This window comes from Poecilia formosa, unplaced genomic scaffold (genome assembly GCF_000485575.1).
Source record: "Poecilia formosa unplaced genomic scaffold, Poecilia_formosa-5.1.2 Scaffold259, whole genome shotgun sequence".
Classification (NCBI taxonomy): domain Eukaryota; kingdom Metazoa; phylum Chordata; class Actinopteri; order Cyprinodontiformes; family Poeciliidae; genus Poecilia; species Poecilia formosa.
The window spans coordinates 385,326-407,042 of record NW_006800198.1 but is presented as its reverse complement, the minus strand read 5'-3'; the positions used below and the strand labels follow the sequence as shown (position 1 = coordinate 407,042).

The following is a 21,717-nucleotide window of genomic DNA, read 5'->3' as shown; positions in this document are numbered from 1 at the left end:
GTTCTTTCAGAGAACCTTTTCATAATATTCTAATTTTTTGAGACAGGGATTTTGGGTTTTCATGAGCTGTTTGCCAAAATCATCAAAATTAAAACAATAAAAGACCTGAAATATTTCAGTTGGTGTGCAATGAATCTAAAATATATGACAATTAAATTTTTATCATGACATTATGGAAAATAATGAACTTTATCACAATATTCTAATTTTATGACCAGCACCTGTATATATATAATTTTTATTTTTTTCTTCAATTTATTCACAATTGTTTGAGCTTATTCTAAGTTTGACCATGAGAACATTTCAAGCTAAGAAAGTGTGAAAAACGTTCAATAACTGCTCGAGTATAAAAGAAACTAACTCCTTGCTGATGTAATTATTATTGATACATTTTTTTTCATTGCTTTGAGAAATATGTTTTTGTGCTTTGATCAAATTAAACACGTTGGGAAAATTTAACTGAAGCTATTTTTTTAACCAGCATAGTTTCAGTTAGAGGTTTGCATAAATGTCATTTTAATTTTGGGGATTTTAATTAGTTATTTGACCACTTCTTTTTAATATTGACCTGAAAAACAGCATACACTTTTAGAAGATTTTCTAAAAACAGGATTATAGTGGAGCAAGAATTTATTTCTGATCATGTTTTGTCGAGTCTTTACATACAGATTTATATACAAAACATATTTAGATTCCCACCCCTGCTAATATTTGGTTAAATGTCTGTAAATTATAGAGAAACCACGTGGCTTGCAGTCAAGTCCTGCACATATCTGACTGAATATCTCTCAGTCATAATAGGTCATTTAAGTTGGCTGGTTTCCTGGTACTGCTTTTCCATACATTTTAATAGGGATGAAGTAGGGGCCACTCAGAAGCTTAATGTCATCTTTTGAAAAAAAACCTGGTAATTATGGTTGCATAATTTCTCAGTCTTGTTTGATCATAAAATACGATCATAAAATACGTTTTTAAAAATTTACTTGAACTTGTGAGGAGCTGCATGTTTAAGTGGAGCTTCAGGGTGTCCATTTTGGACCAAATGCTGTTCGTTGGCTCTTGTGTCCCAGAAGGTTCCGGCTTGTTCTAATCTTGATGGTCCCCGGATCGTTCTTGAACATCCTTAGCTTTCCCTTTATGTCTCTTCGAGTAAAAGACAAAGGGACCGAATTCATATATGGTTTTTCTAGCTATTCTGACAATGCAAGGTGCTTTACGGTGGAGTCAACTTCACCCAGTCACACACACACATTTTTGTCCGTAGACAGAACTGCAGGTAACTTGGGGTTAAGTGTCTTGTTTAACAAGCTCTGTGAGAGGAAATACACACGTGGCACAAGAAAGCTGGAATAAAACCCTCAAGTGTTCATTTGCAAGACAACTACTCTAGACACCGAGTCACTGTCGACTGGATGTTTGAAACTTGGACACAGTTGGGTGTTTCACTGGCTTCCACTAGTTCCAATAACTCAAAATCAATGTTTGTTTGTTTTTTTTAAAGCAGGCTAATATGACTCTTCTGAATTGTCCTTTTAAATTAAATAAATTATAAACATCTAAACATGAATGACATTCATATCCCTGGTGAGAGAATGTAAACTTTGAACTGGGCCTATATTTGAGTCCTAGTCCTCTCTAATTATTATGAATATCTTAGTTTGAAAGTAAATCTTTGGCAATAAACATCTGAGAGCGCTGAAACATCGCCCTTATGAAGATCAGTCTGGCTCACTCATTAAAATTCAAGCAGTCGCTCCAAGATGTCCGTCACAGAGCCCTGGGAAACTCAGGAAAATAATGTTCATGCCTGCTGCAGAAACATTTTTACACCTGCCTTCACTCGTTTGCTTTGTTGACTTAACAAAAATAAACCTGTGTTTTCAGCAGTCCCCATCTGAAACCTTTTTGACGGCCCCCTGCTGGGGCAAAAGTTACACGGACAGAGTAAACACCCGAAGAAAAACAGAACGTAAGCGAAGTCAAGTTGAAAAATGTCCAGCAAAGCAAGAGATTTTATTTTAAAACTATGGAGTCAATGATTTCTTGGATGAAAGCTCAACACATGATAATGTCGTCTGCATGGATTTACATGAAAATTTGAATCCTGAGAAACTTGCGATCTCTTGCTAAACTATTCATACACCTAAATTTGTTCTACGTGTCGGATTACAACCATCAATTTGATCTATTTTCTGGTATTTTTCTTGGTCTCTCTAGTTTCAAAAGATGAGTTCAACAAAACTTTTCAAGATGTCAAACATTTGTGATTGTAATGCGACAAAATGCAAAAATCTTTAGGCGGAGGGACACTTTTAAATGCAGTGCAAATGATAATTTGAAAGAGATCAACACCCTCTGATGCTGCAGAAACACGACCCACGAGGTTCTGTTCAATTCATAAATAAATTAGTGTTACATAAAGATCAATTTGTGCAGTGCAGATTATTTTAAGAACCCAAAGACAATCCAAATAGATGCATACCAGTAAAATAAAACAAGAAACTATTGTGTTTATTTGTTGCTTTCTTAAGAGTCTTAGTGTACAAGAAAGAATCAAGTATTGTAAGTAAGTAAGGCCCCCAGTGGAGCTTCTTCCACCAGAACTAAACAAATAGCATTGTTCCGAGCCGCAAGAAGAACAATGTTGTTTATCAGCCAGCGTGATTATTCTTAGAAACACTGATCCTTCAGGCCATGTTTCTGTGAAGTTTGATTCACATCAGGTGGTTCATCAGCAGCTGCTTCCTCAGAAAGCTGAAGCTCTTCCAAACATGGCAGAGCTTGAGATTTTAGCGTTCTGATGCTGATGACATACAAACCTAAAAAACAATGTTGAGAAAAATAAAATGGCTGCATGATGAACACACGATTACCATGCGGTTTTGACTCTTTTTGAAGAATATCACATGCTCACCTCAAGTTGTTATACGTTATGTTTTATGCACGCCAATCTGATCCCCTCTATATGTCATGCAAAAAAATAAATAAAAAACAAGACTGCATATCACCATTAACTCACCATATCTGTTGTGAAAGAGTTTGGCGCTTTCCTTTCAGCACAGACAGGGAAGGTAGGCTGAATATCTGCAATACTTTTCATTTTTTTATGTAATTTTGTCATCACTTCATGATAATGCGTTTATCTTTCTCAGGTTGCAACATGAGTAAATGAGGAGCAAATCCTCAGCTTGTCAAAACTTTTTTGAGACGGCTGCGCTTTTCAGATCTCAGTCTTAAAATTTCACACATAGACAAGTGTAATTGAACTAATCCTAAAAACATATCATTGATGCACATTTTTAAACTATATCCTTCTGTTTGGTTGACTAAGTTTTGCTCTCAAGAACAAATTAATGTGGATTTCATCTCGTGTGGCAACAGATTATCAAACACTAATTATCCCTTCAGGCTTGTTGAACAGAGATGTTATGAAGGTAAATAGTAAATTATAACAAAAAGACTGTTGATTGTATGTTTGCAGTACCTCCATTAGTCTGGGGTAAATCTCATTTTGAATTTTCAGGTAGAGGGAATAGAAACCGGCTACTGTAAGCTTTTCAGTATTTTTTGTTCTCTGATTATATATTTTTTCTTTCATTTTGTATCTTTTTTTTTAGCATTTCATGTAAAAAGCTGTTCTGAATGAGCTGAATTAGGTCTTTTGGAGATGGATCGACTGCCTGATGATAATCTTATGAACTTCTACAGACATGAATGCTGTAATTGACGATGCACCTCATCACTCATAAATTAAAGCTGAGGGTGTGTGCCATGGGGGAGGGCTCTGCTCATAATTAGGCCTCGGCAGCACACGTATCATTTAATTAAAAGCTGCAGTGACAAAGGAAGCATGTATCCAAACATTCAAGCTCACGGGGAGAAGGTGAGGGTGGATGCTCGGTAAACGCAGCAAACGGGTGTTTGAGAAATACAGAAATGGCGACATATAAACACAAGCAGAAACAATATAAACACAATCATTTAAAGTGTTATGGTGTTGTTATTTTGAGGTGCTGCACTCGGCTGGCTGAAAGAAAAGAGAGGCTGTTCTGATTTGATATGATGTAAAGGATTTTGCTTTCTGTGCTGTCTGTGGTTTCTCATCTAAAGATGGCAGCAACAGGTCCTTTAGGGCAGGGCCTTCATGCATTGAACTTTGTTTGGCCAGAAAATCCCAAAGCTGCTCTATTGGATTTTGATCTGAGAAATATGGAGCCTAAGGTTATGCACATACAGCAGGCAAATCAGACCCATATCTGAGTCTCTGACGTTTTCATGGCAATCTTTTTATCCTCCCCAAAAAATGGTGCCATTTCCATGCGTGACACTGAATACATATCCGATAGTTATCAAAACGGCTTCTTTGTTGACGTGAGACGTGCATCATAATTCTCCACCAGAAGAAGCAGGACGTGATAAATCTGAATATAAATTATGGCTGAAAATGATCATTCTAAAATTTTGAAAGACGTTTGTGTCACTGAATCACATCACAACCCCGCTACTTGTGCTTTCTTTTTTTTTTTTTGGTTTTAGCTTCCTTCATCTTGTCATTATCTTGTGACGACACAGGCGGCTAACATTGGTGATTAACTTTAAAATAGATCTACTGACAGCAGCATCCATTATAATGTATTAATGTGTGGATCACATCCACATAGATGCTGTGGCCCAAACCTTCCCAACCAACGACTAAAGATTGACCAAATCATGACTCTGACTCCACCGGCCTGTTTTCTTCTTGTGGTGGATTCTGGAACCAAGAGGTCAACCGCCGAACGATTTCATTTTAGGTGTGTTTACCTGCTTCGGGGGAGTGAAAGACGAACTCCTAGACCAGTCTGTCTGTTGAGAGAGAGGGGATTAGCTTATCGCTACATTTCCTTTACAACATTACAAATATAAGTAGAAAATCTTAACTTGCTGTCTGTGAAAGCATAAACATATTTCATTGTCCTTCTCATTGCAGAGTCGCATGGGAGCTGATGCATGTCTCCTGTGGTCATTAGGGAAGATTATAACTGGACAGGATAGCAGTACGTTAATATCTGATGTATCAATGTGTTTGTATTGACAGAATTTCTGTTGTTTTATTTCAACTGACAACAAAATGGAAGTGCAGAAACACCAGGAAGCATAAGCAGTAAGATATAAAACCCTGAAATCCTCCAATCATTCTCACTGCTGCTTTGAGAAAATGCAATTAAAGGGATCAGAGAGGCATAAGACTTAACAGCGAGAGATTGGGTTTTCTTTTGGCGCTGCACCGCTGGCTGAAAAGTTTACTCTTCGTTTGTTTGCATCTTCTCCGCCGTGATCTATCTAGTTTTAATGTGCAGTGGAGATTGCTTTCGTTGTGCTGCTTGCTGTTGCCTTTTGGTGCAATCTGTCCAGCTTAAGTGTTCAGCCAAACCTCACTGAAAAGGACAATTCGTGTTTAGTCACGCTCCGGGAGCCGCGTTTAATTTCAGTCTTTTCCTGTTTTGCGGCAAGGTCTGCACACCCTGTTGCCCTCCCATTTAAATTCTGCTTTGCAAACATAAAATAAATAGTAAATTTAGCAGAGCCTCCCCCCCGGGTACAAGAGAGCCCCCTGGGGGGCGTATAAGGCAGAAATGAAGGAGCTGTGGGGGACTGGGTCCTCCTGAGGGGTCAACAGATGCTGATGCCGACAGATCAAGAGAGTGATTATTCAGAGCGTAAGAGATTCTCTGGTGCTTGTGTTTGTTGGCTCCCCTGGGAGTCGAATCAGTCCAAATCACACCTCCAGAAATCGCACACTCATATTTGGCACAGTTTGAAACCAGCAACAACAGCAAAGGTGTTCCTGATGATGAAAGGTTGCTTATCAGAAAGCAGTGACCGTAAGGGTGGTGCTACTGAGCTGAAGAAAGCTTTGAGCTACGCCGTAATTTACAACTCAACTTATTTCGAAGAACCGCTTTTCATGTCTGTGTTTAGATTATAATTCAAGGATTCCTTTTGTGTCTCTTTCGTGGCAAGGACCTCACTTTCTGAGCAAAATTTTGAATGGGCATCTAAAGTAAAATGTTTTTATTCAAAAAAAATGAAGCCGTCTTAACAGTTAAATTGGGCGAGTGGGCGATGAAAATCTCTCTTTGGAGAAACAACACATTGATGTTTGTTCAAACAGCGGTGAGCTTTTTTTTTCTTTTTTTTTCCGATGTCAACAAATAGTGTCTGTTCACATTGAATCAACTGAAGTTCAAACAGCAAAACTGGAATTTTGTTTTCTGTTGTTTCTGAAAATGTTTCAGCCTTTTCAAAATTAGCTATGCTTCTGTTCAGAGGTTTGCAAGCACCTGTCATCAGCCTGAGTGTCATTTCAATGCTGCATCTGGATTATTAATACAGCTTTCATTTTCTCTAATACACACAGAATCAAAATTACTCATATGTCTCAAATATTCATACACCTCTGCTGTTATTTGTTTAAAAAAAATCTAGCAAGTTGCACCTCAGTGGCATAAGTTTTATAGCCATTAACAAGCTTCCATTGAAAATGTGACTGAATATTAGACGACTCCTTCTGGAAGAATTGCATTTATTTGATTTGGCTGGTTGGATTCCTGTCACGAACCCAGTTTTTAGGCAGAGTCCAGACATTTCTCACAAGGCTGAGTTCAGAGCTTTGGGAAGAAGCTTAACGTCAGCCTGCCTTATCTGTTCCAAAAGCAGTCGTGATGTGCGTTTAGGATCATTGTCCTCTTGGAACAACTGAGAGGATTGAGAGGTGCTGATCCAAAACACACACCTGCTAGTTGAAAACTCCTGCCACATGCACGGACAAGCCAAATGCTGTATGGGGAGAAGGGGGGGAGTGTTATCAAAGGCGATAGAAACTGAGATATTTGGCCACAGTGACAAAACAGTGTGTTTGGAGGAGTCAGAATGAGGCGTTAAAACTCTGTACTCATTGTCAAGGGCTGCTTTGAAGAAGTTCTGATGTCATGTACTATTGCATTGCAAAACAAAGTTAAAGAAATAAAGAGCATGAAGTACTGCCCTAAAAATGATCAACTCGTGTCAAATTACTATCAAGAAATTTGAAGCAATGATCCCAAATATATCATCGCTGCTTCATGTGGAATAACTCAGATTAGCATGAAGTGTCTGGAGTGACCTTACCAAAGCTCTGACTAACCCGACTGAAAATTCATGGACTGTGCCTACAACATCATGTCAGTGCCAGGAAGCCATCAGTCTAAATAAGTTTAAATAATAAGTTTTCTGTTGAGGGGAGTTGTCAAATATCCAGTCAGGTCATTTTAAATGATGATAATAAAATGTGTAGATAATCTGCAACTTGCTTATCTATTAAGCAAGTTGGATAAGCAAGTGGTATCAAAATAGTAAACTACTAAGGTTTCTTTGGACATACTGTTCTGACCTGAACTTACAAGCACTGTGAGAATGGAAAGCAATGGTCTAGTGGTCTAGTTTACCAGCCAACTATGTTTGTATTTTTCTTTGGCCTTTAATGAGGTTTATCACAAGGGAGTTCTGTCTTGTGTAAAATCTGATTCCTATTTTTAGAGAAGCCGAATATGAACAGCATCCCTTTATTTTTGCAAAGCCAGTCTTTCTTTTCAAAGGCAAGTCTTACAAAGAGGGATGTTGTAATTCTGCTGCTACCTTGTAAAATACTACCCACAGCGCAACTTAATTGCAAAACATAAACGGTTAATATTATGTTTCCGAATAATAGGAAAATTGCAGCTTTACGGTGTGGACCATAAATTACAGACCTGACAATAATTGGTTTGAGATTTCTGTATGATACATTTTACCTACTTTCAAAGTAATTTATAGCGGAAGCATGCTTCAAATTACAAGGGAGAATATGAAAAGCTCCCCCCTCCTTCTATCCCTGCTTGGACTATGCCTGAAAGAAGTTTGTGGAGAAGTAAAAGCAAATTGATGTCAGTTTTTGTCCTATTAGAAATTCTTATGTTTTTGGAGCCTGAGGAGGAGTACTAACTAAAATCTAACTTTTGAAAAAAGGCTATAAGATAAACAGAATATCTGTTATGTATTTAAAATGGGTAAGAAAAAAATATATGTAATGATCAGTGTTTGTCCACCTAAGTTTAAAAGTTTACATAAACTGAGCACCATTGTGTTTCCCTTCTTTGCTCATCGTCCAGATTCAGTTTAGTTTTTATTGATACCCACGGGGGAATTGTTTAGCTTGAGTTACAGTAAATAATTTATACCTTTACCAAACCAAACCTTTCAAACTTGGGAAAACATCACATCCATATAGTGTTTTATTTAATTATTTAAACAAATGACTTGCTGAAACTGAAGCTGTTGGGGTGATAAAATATTTCCAAATGTATTTTTTAAAATTGCATCTTCACAATTTTCAGCCCCCAAATGTCATCGTATATTTTACACCAAGAGTGCATTAATGTTGTTGTGCTACTCTAATTAATATTGCAAAGCCAGGAGGAAGAAAATTCAGCTGTAAGCTTTAAGGAACCTGTGCAATAATTCTGCACTGTTGGATTTCTCAACAACAAGCTGTTTTGTCTTGTTGCTTCTCAGCCTGGAAACAAAGAGTTAACAGCAGATTTCTCTGGCACACAAAGCTCACAGAGCAGTTTCAGTGTGTTGTCATTCAAAAGCAATTTACGGAGCAGCAGGACCTCATTATTACACCAATTTGATTCCAATTAGAAGAAATGAATCAAATTATCTTTTTCATGGCGGGCTGCAAAATAAGTGGTTGAGAAATGAACAAGACTGACATATATAACTACATTACATCAGCAAATTGATCAGAGTTCTTTGGTTTCAAACATTGATTGGTCTATTTCTTTTAGGCACAAGGACAAAAGGTCAAACAGCTTAATGTAAGATTTCATTCGATGGGAATTATTGTCCCTCTTTGTTTTAAGTTGTACATTGGGCACATGTTTAACCATGAATCTGTAGATTTGTCCAATTAATGGGAAGAAAAATGTCTTAGTATTCAATATTTATTGCATACACGATCAGATAGTGAACTCTGTTTGTTAGTTTTGTATTTTAAGAAACAAGGTCTCTTAGTGGCAGAATTATGATCAGTTCCTGTAAAGTTTTGTTTTTACTTTAAGGACCACAAGCTTTTGCTGAAAAGGTACAATTTTGTACCTACTCTCACCTGTTTTTGTTCACATTTTCTTCACTTGCATAGCTGTGTAAAATATTCAACAGTTTCCACATTCTGTCAAAGTCTGTGGTCAGCTTCAGCTGCTGCAAGAGGCACAGCCCAAGATCCAGTTCAAAGCCGACAGAAGTCTTTCCAGAAAAAAGGTATCAGCAGTTTTGTTTCCTCTCTGCCCACAGTCTGCTTTCCTCTATACTGCAGATTTAAAAAATTTAACAACCAGACCCCTGTCACGAAAAAGCTGATGCTACTAAGCAGCAACTGCCAAGTCCAATAGAGGTTCACCACAACCACATCATCAGCCACATATGATGGAAAATATCTAAATATAAAGTTGCCATAGTAAGTTGTAAATTAACCGTGTGTGCATTTTACTTGAATGAGTGTTTTCATAAGTGAGTATGTTTTAAACTGAGCATACAGCAGTTTTTCATTTGTCTGACATGCAGCTTAAACTGACAATAAGTTAGGAGAGAATAAGTGAAGGCTGGCAGCTTTGTGACAGTGAGGAACGGTTGAATCCTCTAGAATTAGCACCCTGGAAGTGTGTGTGTGTATGTGTGTGTGTGGGGGCGGGGGTGGGGGGAGGGGGTCTGCTTACATTGCATGAAAAAAAAAAATCTTTTTTGGGATCAATCCAGCTCAATATCACACATTTCATGGCCTTGTCAAAACAAAAGTTTACCCTTCCTTGCAGGTGCATTCGGTTTTCTGCTATACTAATATTATTTCAGCTCAGTTGACAGCTGAACCATTGACATCACTTTTGATATTCTGTAGCTTTTTGCAAAAATCTTTTTTTTTTTTTTTTTTTTTGATATTTTGGTTTTTATTCTAACTGTTGGTATGATTGTGCTAAATTTTATGAAAGGCTCTACTGGCCACTGCTGTGGGCAAGTATTTGTTTTCAGCTTGAAGTTAGACTGACCAAGGCCATTGATGGGTAGTAAATAGGACACATAATATCTGTACCATGTATTAATGAGTCATGTGAACATTCTGTATTTCCTTGGGGCTGACAAGAGAATCGTTGTGATGGGTCAATTTATCTCTGAAACTAGAGGGTCTTTCAGGGTCTTCCCAGGCTGCAGGGGTCAGCGTCCATCAAAAGTGATCCAAGAAGAGTACAGTGATGAACCTTTGACATGGTCACGGTCAACCATGGCTCACTGATGCATGTAGTCTGAGCAGAAGCTACTGGAGCTTGAACTTTTTAAAATAGTTTGAGCCGTTTCTGAGTGAAAGGTGTCAGAATACCAAGAGCAGCACATTTAGGTGCAGATCTGTCAAGCAGTTCATCTGGAGTGTTTCTAACCAAAAAAAAAAAAAAAAGAGCCAAAAATTGGGACATGAACATGTGAAAGCGGCCTGATCAGAAGAATTATGTTGCTTATCTGGTGAACACTTAGACCCAGGATGCACCGCGGGATGGAGGTAAGCCAGCTGAGGGAGCGTGACGCTTTCGGCCATGTTCCAAATACCCCAAATCTCAATCCAACCTTAGAGTCGTGTTGCACAAAGAGGATGAACGCTCACCTCGCATTTGGAGAAAATTTGAAATCTGCTGCAAACATCTTAGTGTCAGATACAGCAATATATCACCAAGGGTCATTGCATGATTCAACTGATCAGCACAAAAAAAGTGAAACAACACGCAGTTAGACATTTTGTCACAATATTACGCCTAACTGGTTTATATGTAAACACACAGATCATAATACTGAATGTATGAATGCAATATTCACGTGCCGATATAAACATTTTGCAGTGTTTGAACATGTGTTATATATGCAAAACCAACTCTGAGCTACATAGAGAAAAATAATATCTCTGGAAGAAAACCTAAGAAAAAAAGGTGTGAGAGAAACCGACTACACACCCACTCCACACTTTTCATATATGACTTAAAAAATAAATAATTGGGATTAATCCATTATAGTTCTGTCATTTGACAATTGTTAGCACATTTGTGTTTTTCTACCCCATAAAGCTGTGAAACATTGCATTATGGTTTGTGACTGAAATGGGAAAAAATGTTTTAACGTTGAAGGAAAACTTCATCTTAAGAGACAGCAGTGCTGCATAGCTTGCACTTTATTGAAAAGATGCAAGAGCTTTTAACATAGTAAAGTCGCTAATGGTGTGCTCTAAACCATATTAGATAGAAATGCTGAGCTATGATCACACTTTTATTGAATGCCCCTCATTGCTCCCAAGTCTGTAATTACTTGTGTGTCATGCACAGAACCCACAAAGTTTCAGGCTAAAGACTTAGTTTTTAAAAGAAAGACATAGTTTCCATGTTTGCAAATATATTGAGGTTTATGGAAAGGATATGTCAATATCACTTAAGGAATATAACAGGCCTGATTCCTGTGGTAGCCTAACATATTGATCCAATAAATTAAGTCCTTGTGATTAAGAAACTGACCTTGTATTTTTGTATTGATGTTTGCCACCGGTTTGATTACTTTGTGTTCCTTTGTTCCTTTCTTCTTCTGTTCATGAATAAAGCAATCATAGAGGTTAAGTGAATGGCCTTGAATTGGGCTTGATTGCAAGCCTCCAGATAGCTGCAATTTAAATCATTGCTCTCTCCTCTTCCACCTCCCCAAAGCACTCGTTTTTAATGAAAATGTACTCTATGTCTTCTTTTTTTTGTAGGCTCGTGGGGTCAGTGTGTCGGGGAGGTGTGTGGCTCAGGTGGGGTTCAGACAAGGACAATATGGTGTGTCCACATGGAGGGCTGGACGACCCATAACTCGCACTGCCAGCACGTGGAAAAACCAGAAAGCAAAAGGCAATGCTTTAAGGTCTGCGACTGGCACCAAGATCTTTTTGAATGGGATATTTCTGACTGGGGGGCTTGTGTTCTTGTCCCTTTCTTTTCTAATGAACTCAAGATGAGGACTACTGAGTGCATTACAGCACAGCATGGCATTCAGAAGCGCAATATCCACTGTGTTCGCACTTCCAATCGAAGCACTGTCAGCATAAGGATATGCGAGTTCTTCTCCCAGAAGCCACCTGTGGAGCAGGCCTGCCTCATCCCCTGCCCTCAGGACTGTGTGGCTTCAGACTTTACCTCATGGTCGAGTTGCAGTAAAACTTGCGGTGCTGGTCTACAGCATCGGACTAGACACGTCCTGGCCGCGCCAATGTATGGAGGGGCTAACTGCCCTAATCTAACCGAGACCAGGACTTGTACTAACTCCGTTGACTGCCCTGTTGCAGAGGGGGAGTACCAGTACAGCCTTAAAGTAGGGGCCTGGAGTAAGTGCCGTCTACCCCATAACAAAGACGCCGTCTTAAATGGAAGGACCACAGTGGACTTTGGTGTTAGCTCCAATGAGAACAACTCTATCACGACACAAACACTGGATTCTCACCACCAATTCCGTCATCACCAGAACCACCATGGTCAAGCTCACATAAGGTACCCGATGTCATGGGAGCTGGAAGTGGGATATCAGACACGACATGTACGCTGTGCGAGAAGTGATGGCAAGAATGTTATGCTAAGGTAAGAAGACTGTTTTTTTTTGTTTGTTTTTTTTTGTTATAAATGCATTTTTTACACATTCGAAAACATCATTTTCACTGGTTACTTCATTTCACTTCACCTTGCTAGTACTGAGTTGCATCAGTCTGGCCTTCACATTACGGTACAGTAAACTAATTGGCATGTTCTTTGAGCTAGGTAGAGATGGTGTTAGCCTTCAGAGAGGCATCATCAGGAGATGGGTACGCTGGTTGTATGATAATGGTTAGTAGCATTACTCTGGTAGATTGTAGAGTTTAAATAGTGCTTAGTGTTTATTAAAGTGCACAAAGAAAGCCAAAAATAAAATTACACACCACTAAGCCACCAACAACCTGTACTCTTAATACACAGCAGGATTTATTTATGTTTTCATGTTGAATTTGTTTTTCCAATCTGTTATTGTCTAATTCTGGTGAGACTGTGCGAATTGTGGCATATTTTCCTGTTCCCAGCTGGCAGTGCGGTCGTTCGGTACTGTAGTTCATCTTCTTTCAAGGTTTAACATGTTGCACATTAGGAGATGCTGTTTCACATACGTTGTTGTTATGTAGTTGTTTGAGCAACTGTCACTACTCTTCTGAACTTAAAAAAATGTATATAGTTAAAAAAAATGTAAGCAAAATAATTGACAGCGAACTGCCTATTTCACACGGTAAATCCCATTTAATAGCAGTTCTACCAACACGACCCACCTCCAGTGTGATGCTTTCGTCATTCTCTATTAGTTTTCATTTATTCTAGAGTCGAGCATCACTCTCGCTGATTTATTTGTCAAGAATATATTGCTCCATAAGATGTGATCTTGACCTTCATATAGCGTTTATTGAAAAACTGTAGTTTAAAAAGACCAGTCTCACTCAGCCACATAAAATGAGCGTAACTACATATAGTTTAAGTAACACACTGAAATGTTTTACTGCAACGATGCAACAGATCTGAACATTAGACACTTCATTCGATACTTTGTGCTGTAATGATGCAACCACAGGTTTTGCAAAAAGTGTTTTTGAGATTATTTTATGCATAGAAGAGGTAAAGCATAGCATTACCTCTTCTATACACAGCAAATTTCAAATCATAACCAAATCTATGACTCACTGTGCTAAATTCGAATCTGTTAAAAACAATTGAGTTGCCTATTTTAGAAGCTTTGTGTTCAATTCAAATTGGTCATTTCTTTATGACTATTTATGTGTGGAGGAAATAGTGAAATGAATTAAGGAAAATGGTTAATGTGTACGTCTGGTTGGCCGAATAAATGGCTTAATTTTTTATTTATTTTCTGTCTTATAGTCTGTCTTATCTAATTACATCATTGCTTAGTTGCTATGTTGCTTGCTTATTTCTTGATTAATTACTTGTTAAGTAGATTGTTTGCTTACTTATTTACTTATTCAGTGCTTGCAATGTTGGCGACTTTCTCACTTAACTTGCTTACAATGTTATTTACCCTTATTTTGCTCGCTGTGTATTTATTTCATGATTTTCTTATGTACCTACTTCCCTCACTGCTTAATAATCTATTGGTTACACGTGACTCCATTTTGAACTTAATTATTTACTTCATATTTCCCTCATTTTATTTTATTTATTTACCTGTTTACTTCCTGTGTCTTGTTCATTAATGTAAATTCACTGGCTGGCCTCTTAAAAAATGGACACATTTGGTTGCTTTAAATAGGCCAGAGTCTTTCTCCCCCGTTGGTCCGGATGTTTTGTGCAGGTGTGAATACACTCAAGCGAACCTTGATGCGGACGAAACAACTCGACCGGGGTTAAGAAATGAAAAGCTACTCATTGCATCAGCTGGGGTTAAATAACTTGTTTGCTGGAAGTGGATTGTATGTGCAGTAAATATCAAATAGGAAGCTCATACCTACTTGCTCAGTTAAATTCAGGTGGTGGTTTTTTTTTTTAGCCTATTTACTTATCTTCTCACTTACTCACTTTTGTATGTACATACTTATTGACCCACTTCTTTGCTAAAGACTTTGTTTTTGCAATGTATGTGATCCACTGTGGTTTCTATTGGCTGTTTTGTTCATGTAAAGGTGGATTCAGTAACACAAAATGCTTTTTACAGATGTCTGTTATTTATTCCATTATAACCAGATTATGTGAGAGCTCATGTTTCAGCAGCATGTTGGCAGGGAGGTGAGGTATTATTGTGTTAAATGTTAAGTGGTACTCCCTTCAGCCGCTGCTTGTTGAGCTGACCCTGGTATTTGGATTTGATAAGAATGGATTTTGCTGCACACGTTTAAACACAAAAATAGAGCACGCGCACACACACACACACACACACACACACCCCCCACACACACACACACACACACACACACACACATGCAGTCATGATTTTTTTGCCCCCATCATCGAGGGAGGAAAATCTTTGCATCTATATTATGATGTATTGTCTAAATGCCACTAAATACCATCCTCTTGGTGTATAATGACACATTTGAGTGGCTGTTAAGCTCAATATGTCTCCATACAGACAAACATATCAGCAGCGGTATTTCAGTTTAACACTGTCTTATTGATTCTAGCTATTGTTTCTGATCATTCTACTGTTGCGGTTATACACAGTAAGAAGTGGTTCTCATTTTCTGCCTGCTTTGGAAGGGGAATTTAAAACCCAAGTGTGGATTCTTGGTCATCCAGGTCAGGTTGTGAATTCAAGGAACCAAGGAAGCATACATTTCACTCAGATTGAAATCATAGGTCATCCTTCTCAATGGTTCGGTGGATTTACAGGTTTTGTACAAAGGGACCATTTGCAGCGGAGTACCTGCTAACTTGCTTTGCTATTAGATACATTTGGAGCTTTTGAACTTGTGCTTTTTCCCAAATAAGACTTGTCTTATTTTACTTTAGCTTCAGTTTAATTACAGAATATTAAATTAAATATGCTGTGTGCTCACATCTTAATAACCTCATTATGTGTATTGCCCAATTAAAGAAGTTAAACAGGAATTTAGTGACAAATGAACTTGTTTCACTAATTTAAAGGAGCAAATTGGCTCATTGAATCTCTTATAAAAGGTGGACTTTTTACAGAAAGTAAAATAACAGATTTTTTTTTTAATACAGAAGTGGATGATTCAAAGTTAGTTTGTTCTTCATGGGTCTCAGTATAACTAGCAGATTCAGTAGATTCTCTAGGCATGTGGTATTTTAAATGTTACTTAAGGAGATATGTCCACTAATCCATTTAAAGCTCAACTGCACCTTGGGTCTGCACTATAATTAAAGTTCAGTGTAACTAGCAGGCCCATAGCAAAAGGGCTGCATGGCCTTGTACAAACACTAAATACAAAATGCTACTATGTGCATTTGAATTCATGATCCTTAATCTTTTTATGTTGTCCTCAGTGCTAGAACCTTTAAGGAATAAATGCAAACATCTATTATGTATTATACAAGTCAAATTAGTCTTTAAATAGCATGTCATTATGAGTGTCAGCAGGCAAATTTTAGTCATGTTTTTGAGGCACTTACTATACAAATAACTACAACATTGCTTTAGTAGATGAAAATAATAAGTCTGTGGAATAAGTAGTGGAAGTATGCAAATATTTTAATACATTTCTGTTTTGAGCAACTTTGGATCACAGTTTCTCATTTGATGAAGATTTCTCTGTTATTTTGAACGAGCAGCTGTGATTGCTGATTCTTTAGGTCCAGATATAACAATGTTTGTTTTGTCTCTGTTCAGCTATGGGAAGTTATGGTTAAAGATTGTGATGCCATTTCATGACTGTGTGTATAACAATCAAAAGTCCAAAGATGAACAGGTTGTTAGCACAGAAGATTTGACAGGCATTTATACACACATTGGACAAACTCAGCTCTGCTGCAGAAGCCACACATACATTAACCTTACCAATGAGGCTCCATCAAGGGGGAAATAAACAGACTTTCCAGCAGTATTACATTGTTTGCATTAGAAGTATCGTTACAACAAAGAAATAATCAACAAACACAAATTGTCTTGCTTTATTAAGCCACGTTTATTATGCTTTATTGGCACAAGGTAAATGGAATGAAATACTTTATGCTGTAATTACTGCTATGACATAGTGACCATTTAAACAAGCATGAAAAAAGCATTTTTCTTTAATAAAAGTTACATACTGCCACTTTAATGAAGACAAAGTAAATTGCAGACAATTTATTTTACTGTCTATCACTGCCTAAACTGTAACAGAAGTTAAAACGGTTTTATGTCATGTAACAAAGCCTGTTTAAGGCGGCAGACTTGGTAATGAAGTCTTCTCAATCTTCAGTTTATGTACCAAGGACACCTCCCCACTGACCTTCCAGGCATGTGTGATGCCCAAAGACTGTCAGACCTCTGACTGGTCATCGTGGAGTTTCTGCTCAAAGACCTGCCGATCCACCGACCTGTCCCCTGGGTATCGCGTCCGGACACGGATCATGACACAGATCCCACATGGAGGAGGAAAACAATGTCCTGCACTCGAAGAAAAGGAAGCCTGCAACATCATAGGAGATTTACTTCCCAAATGTCCCAGGTATTCATAAATAAATGTGTTTGTTTTTATGCCCAGACCGCCCAGAAACCGGGATTCTGTTCATCTGTGATCTTCTGGCTACAATATTTAGATCAAATAGCTGCTATTACTTCATCTACTACATCTGAGTTCATTTTAACACTTGAATGACACAAAGCTCACAAGAAGCAAGTATGTAATTTTTGCAGTTTTATCCACTCAACTAGTTTTATCTCTAACCAGCAACAGTAAGAACTAACCTGATGAGTTATTTTGACTTGGAGGAAGAAGATGCCTGGTTCTCATTGCACTGAAGTTAGAAAAGGTTTTGCTAATAAAACAAGCACTGAACAAAGTACTCAGTGGAGAATTACATTCTCTGCTAGTTAGTTTTTTCCCCCCTTTAAATTTACATGGAGTGCCTGAGAGCAGGGGATTTACATGATTAGGGGAAAACTCATTACGGAAATTAAGCATTTGATAGATTACTAGGGGCTGTTGTTCCAGTAATCTCCTGAAATATTATTGCTTTCTGCATCGTTGCATATTTCCTAGTTGAAACCAAACATTTATTTAGAAGTTCTGGAATAAAAAGAAAAATATATTGCAGCCTCCTTCTGACTAACTGAAAGAAAGAAGCCTGTGTGTACACTGACTGTTGTTAATCCCCCCTAATGGTTTATTCTCATTCACATTCATTTAAATCTTTGTTTACTGGTTGTATGGCAGATTTACTTTTAAAAGACCCAAATGTAAAACATCTCTGGTGTAAACTTCATAACGGTTATCTGGTGCTTTTCTAAATGGTTTGTGACACTTGGACCTTTTCACCTTTTCAGCCTATTTCTTTTTGTCCCTATCTTAACACAAACTTTAATGCACAATTTTGGAGGGGTTTTTTGTGTAAAAGATCAGCATGATATCAGTTATAGTTGTGAAGTGGAAGGAAAACAAAATATGGTTTTCACAGCTTCTTCTCCCAGAAGAAAGAGAGAAAGAAGGGAAGACTGGTCTGGCAGACCCCTTGACTCTGATACCCGTAAAAAAAAAATCAATTTCAATTGCCAAGACAGATCCATTTACCTAACCTGAGTGGCCAGGCAAGAGGAGCATTAATTAAAGATCCATGGTAACTGTTACTGAGCTGTAGACTTACAGATTGTGTAAGAAGTACTGCTGACTGGACTGTTGTGCATTTCACAAATCTGGCTTGTGAAATCCTGTATCTTTTAAAACATTTTTAAAAGAATGCGTCCTTGTTTTTCCACTTGACAATTAGGCATTACTCTCTGTTGGATATTACATAAAATCCCAAAGTATTGCATTGATATTTGTGACTGTAGAGTGAACATATATAAAATAAGTTTAAGGGGTATGAATGCTTTTGCATGGCGTTGTATTTCCACTTTGTTGTGTTTCCTAAGGTACACCTGGAGGACCACTGACTGGGGTGAATGCCACATCCGACATTTACTGGGCCAGCAGGATCGACGGCGGGCTAACATCAGTCTGCTGTGTGGAGGTGGAGTCCAGACCAGGAAGACCTACTGTGTTCAAGTCCCTGATGATTCAGCAGCACATTACAAGAAGGAAGGTGAGACAAGTAGCTTCATCCTGTTTGAACCAATACTTCCCAGAAGCACATATTGGCTAAAAATATTCACTGTTATGAAACAGAAATTTATGCAAACTTAAAGCTGTGATCTGAGCATCATGGTTGGCTGTGTGCATGAAAACATGCCTTCGAACAATAGGAGAAGTGTGTCCCGATGCAAGTATCTTCAATTTATTCATTGTATGATTTACTGTCACATGTAATGTGCCATAGTGAAGGCTTTGAACAACAGGGGATCCCCTGCTCTGCATATAAAGCAGCTAATTTTTCCTCCAACAGTTTAATTCCCAGGCCTTCAATCTTATTTAAATATTTTTCCAAGTAATAGTCATAAAACGAACGGCAAAATGAATGTACGTAGCTGAAAATAGACACCAACATCGGTAGCCTACAAGGTACTTGTTAAGCTTAAGGTTCTGTATTGATATTAGCTAGTCATCGTTTAGCTAACATTACCTGCATCCAGCAGCTTTACTCAACTCAGTCGGTTAGTTTGGAGGGAAAAACTGTGAAAAGTTCTTTGCGTTTTGCTGGTTTGCTGCCGTGATCCTAACACAAACCTACGTAGCTCCGAGCAGCAGCAGCAGGTCTCCTTCACAGGTGTAAAGTGTCGTAGCGCTCATGTTGCGCTCGGAACAGGCGGCTCGGAAAAACAGGTTACAACATGTTAACAACGGATTAAACAGTTTTAACTGCTGATAAAAGTGACAGAGGACACAGATATGGGAAGTGTGGAAGCCTCTACTGTATCAAATTGACATAGGAATAACAGAGAGTTGGCCATTCTAAGGTAAAAACCCAGCGCATACAGTGTTCATGTTTTGTTTTGTTTTTCATCCAGCTTCCCGCGCCACCCCTGCAATGACACGGCGCCCCCCATAGGGGGCGCGCCCCACAGTTTGGGAACCTCTGGATTAGAGTATCAATTGTAAGCCTTAACCGCAGGGTAAAACACATTGCTACAACTTTTGCCTTGCAAGAAAAGAACATTGTTGTAGTCCAGGTAATGGCCTTTCTGTTTGCATGTTCTTTTGTATGCCTGGATTTTGCCGGCTTCCTCCCACTGTCCAAAAACACACAAGTTAAATGAAGTGGTCACAATAAATTGCCTTTAGGTGTAAGTACACTTTCCCTAATATACAATGAAGGTGAATCTGACTGTCTTGAAACAACACAAAATAATGAAACAGTTGAAACTAAAACGTGACCTCATACAATCTTATTAATGTGACAGTATTTTCAAACTGCAGTTGTCAAGTCATCAACTTTATTTGTTCCTGCTATGACTCTACAACGAATAGCATCGCAATAAGGTGAAATAATCAGCTTAGAAAACACTAAAAAGCTGCCAAATAAAAAAAAAATATATATATATATATATACATATATTAAAGCCGAAGGAATAAGTATTTCTGTTCTGTCTTAGATAAATTAGATCATTTTAAACATTTTTTGTGTAACTATTGTGGAATTTTAAACTGTGGTTATCATATCATCAGAATAACCTACTAGTTTGTATCATACATATACAAAGTATGTAGTTAATTCTAAAGTTCAGAAATGAATAATTTTTTCCACAGAACTACATAACTTCCAGTGTGCATCACCACAAATGAAGAAAAAAAGAAATTAAAAAAGGAGAGTCAGGCAGTGGCATAAGTATTAACCATTTATCATTTTAATTAAGCACAGTGGGCCCCTTTTAATGACTATCAATTGAAATGTTCTTTATTCTTTTTGCAAATCACGCTCTTTCCTGCATAATGAATAAAACAATTTGTCAGTAAAAGCATGCTAATTTAGACATCTGTATTTTGCCCTGGTGTTTGAGAGAAGCCAGCCTTTTGAACAACGTTGGAGAGAAATGTGAACACCTTAAATGATAGATTTGTTACAAGAAGGCCTTATCATGATTTGGTTCAGCAAGTCTTTCACTTCATGTGCCATTATGTGAAGTTTCTTCCAGTTAAATAAAAACAATTTGTGGAATAAAGCAAAAAGATCTCCACTGCACTTTATCTCTGTGTTTAAACAAGCGTGTCATTTTCACATAGAAGATCAAACACCATGTAAATTATGGTGGGTGAAACGGCAAAATGCTCTGTGAACATTAAATCATTTTTCTATGGGCTCTCAGTTAAATGGAAATTTGCCTCTCAATGATGTTCGAAGCTGCATCAACATGGAACATTAGATTGAAATCTCTCTGCTGTGGACAGGCAGAAAAGTACCTTTTTACTCTGAGGCAGAGCCCCGTGTCAGTGCACAGCAAAAAGTCCAGTGTTGATTTAACTCCCACAGAGTTGATATTAACATTTTTTTGACGTTTATATAGTCCACACTCTTATGTGTTAAATTAACACTTTCAAAATAGTTACATGTTTAACACTGGATCAGAGTAAATTTTTAACTCACAAAACAGAGTTAAATTAACTCTGTTTGGGATGCAATGGTTAACACTGATAAAATAACAATTTTGTTTGTGTTAATTTAACACTTTCAAGTGCTAGAAATTTACTCCAAAATGTGTAACTTCATGGTTCTGGTTAAAATGTATTATAATAAAGTAAAACTAAAACAAATAAATCAATTTTAAACAAATGTTTTATTTATGCAGCTGTGTTTCCAACATTTTAAACTGTTGTACAGTGAACAACATTCAATAGCATTCCATACAAGTTTTGAATATCTAAAGACTTATAAAATTTTTGATCTGGGATTTTCAGAAGATATCTTTCACTATAAAAATACCCCTGAAAGCATGAAAATGAACAAAGGTCTCTGTAAATAGCTGTTTAGGTAACAAAGGAAAAAGTGATTGCCAATTAATAATATATTGCTTATCTTGCTCTTAAGTCCCCCACTC

The 21,717-nt window shown here is 37.7% G+C and overlaps 1 protein-coding gene across 5 annotated transcripts in view; it reads left to right on the top strand.

Moving 5' to 3' along the window:
* Window positions 1-21,717, top strand: part of thsd7ba (thrombospondin, type I, domain containing 7Ba) — a 211,742-nt gene that overhangs the window by 75,711 nt on the left and 114,314 nt on the right. For all 5 annotated transcript variants that reach the window (XR_001664524.1, XM_007570353.2, XM_016680858.1 and 2 more), the window contains exons 4-6: window positions 11,840-12,698; window positions 17,009-17,257; window positions 18,661-18,830. Coding sequence is in view for 4 of the 5 variants with exons in the window: in XM_007570353.2 (XP_007570415.1) it covers window positions 11,840-12,698; window positions 17,009-17,257; window positions 18,661-18,830 (1,278 nt within the window). In the remaining variant the exon portion in view is untranslated. The remainder of the gene's footprint in view (window positions 1-11,839; window positions 12,699-17,008; window positions 17,258-18,660; window positions 18,831-21,717) is intronic.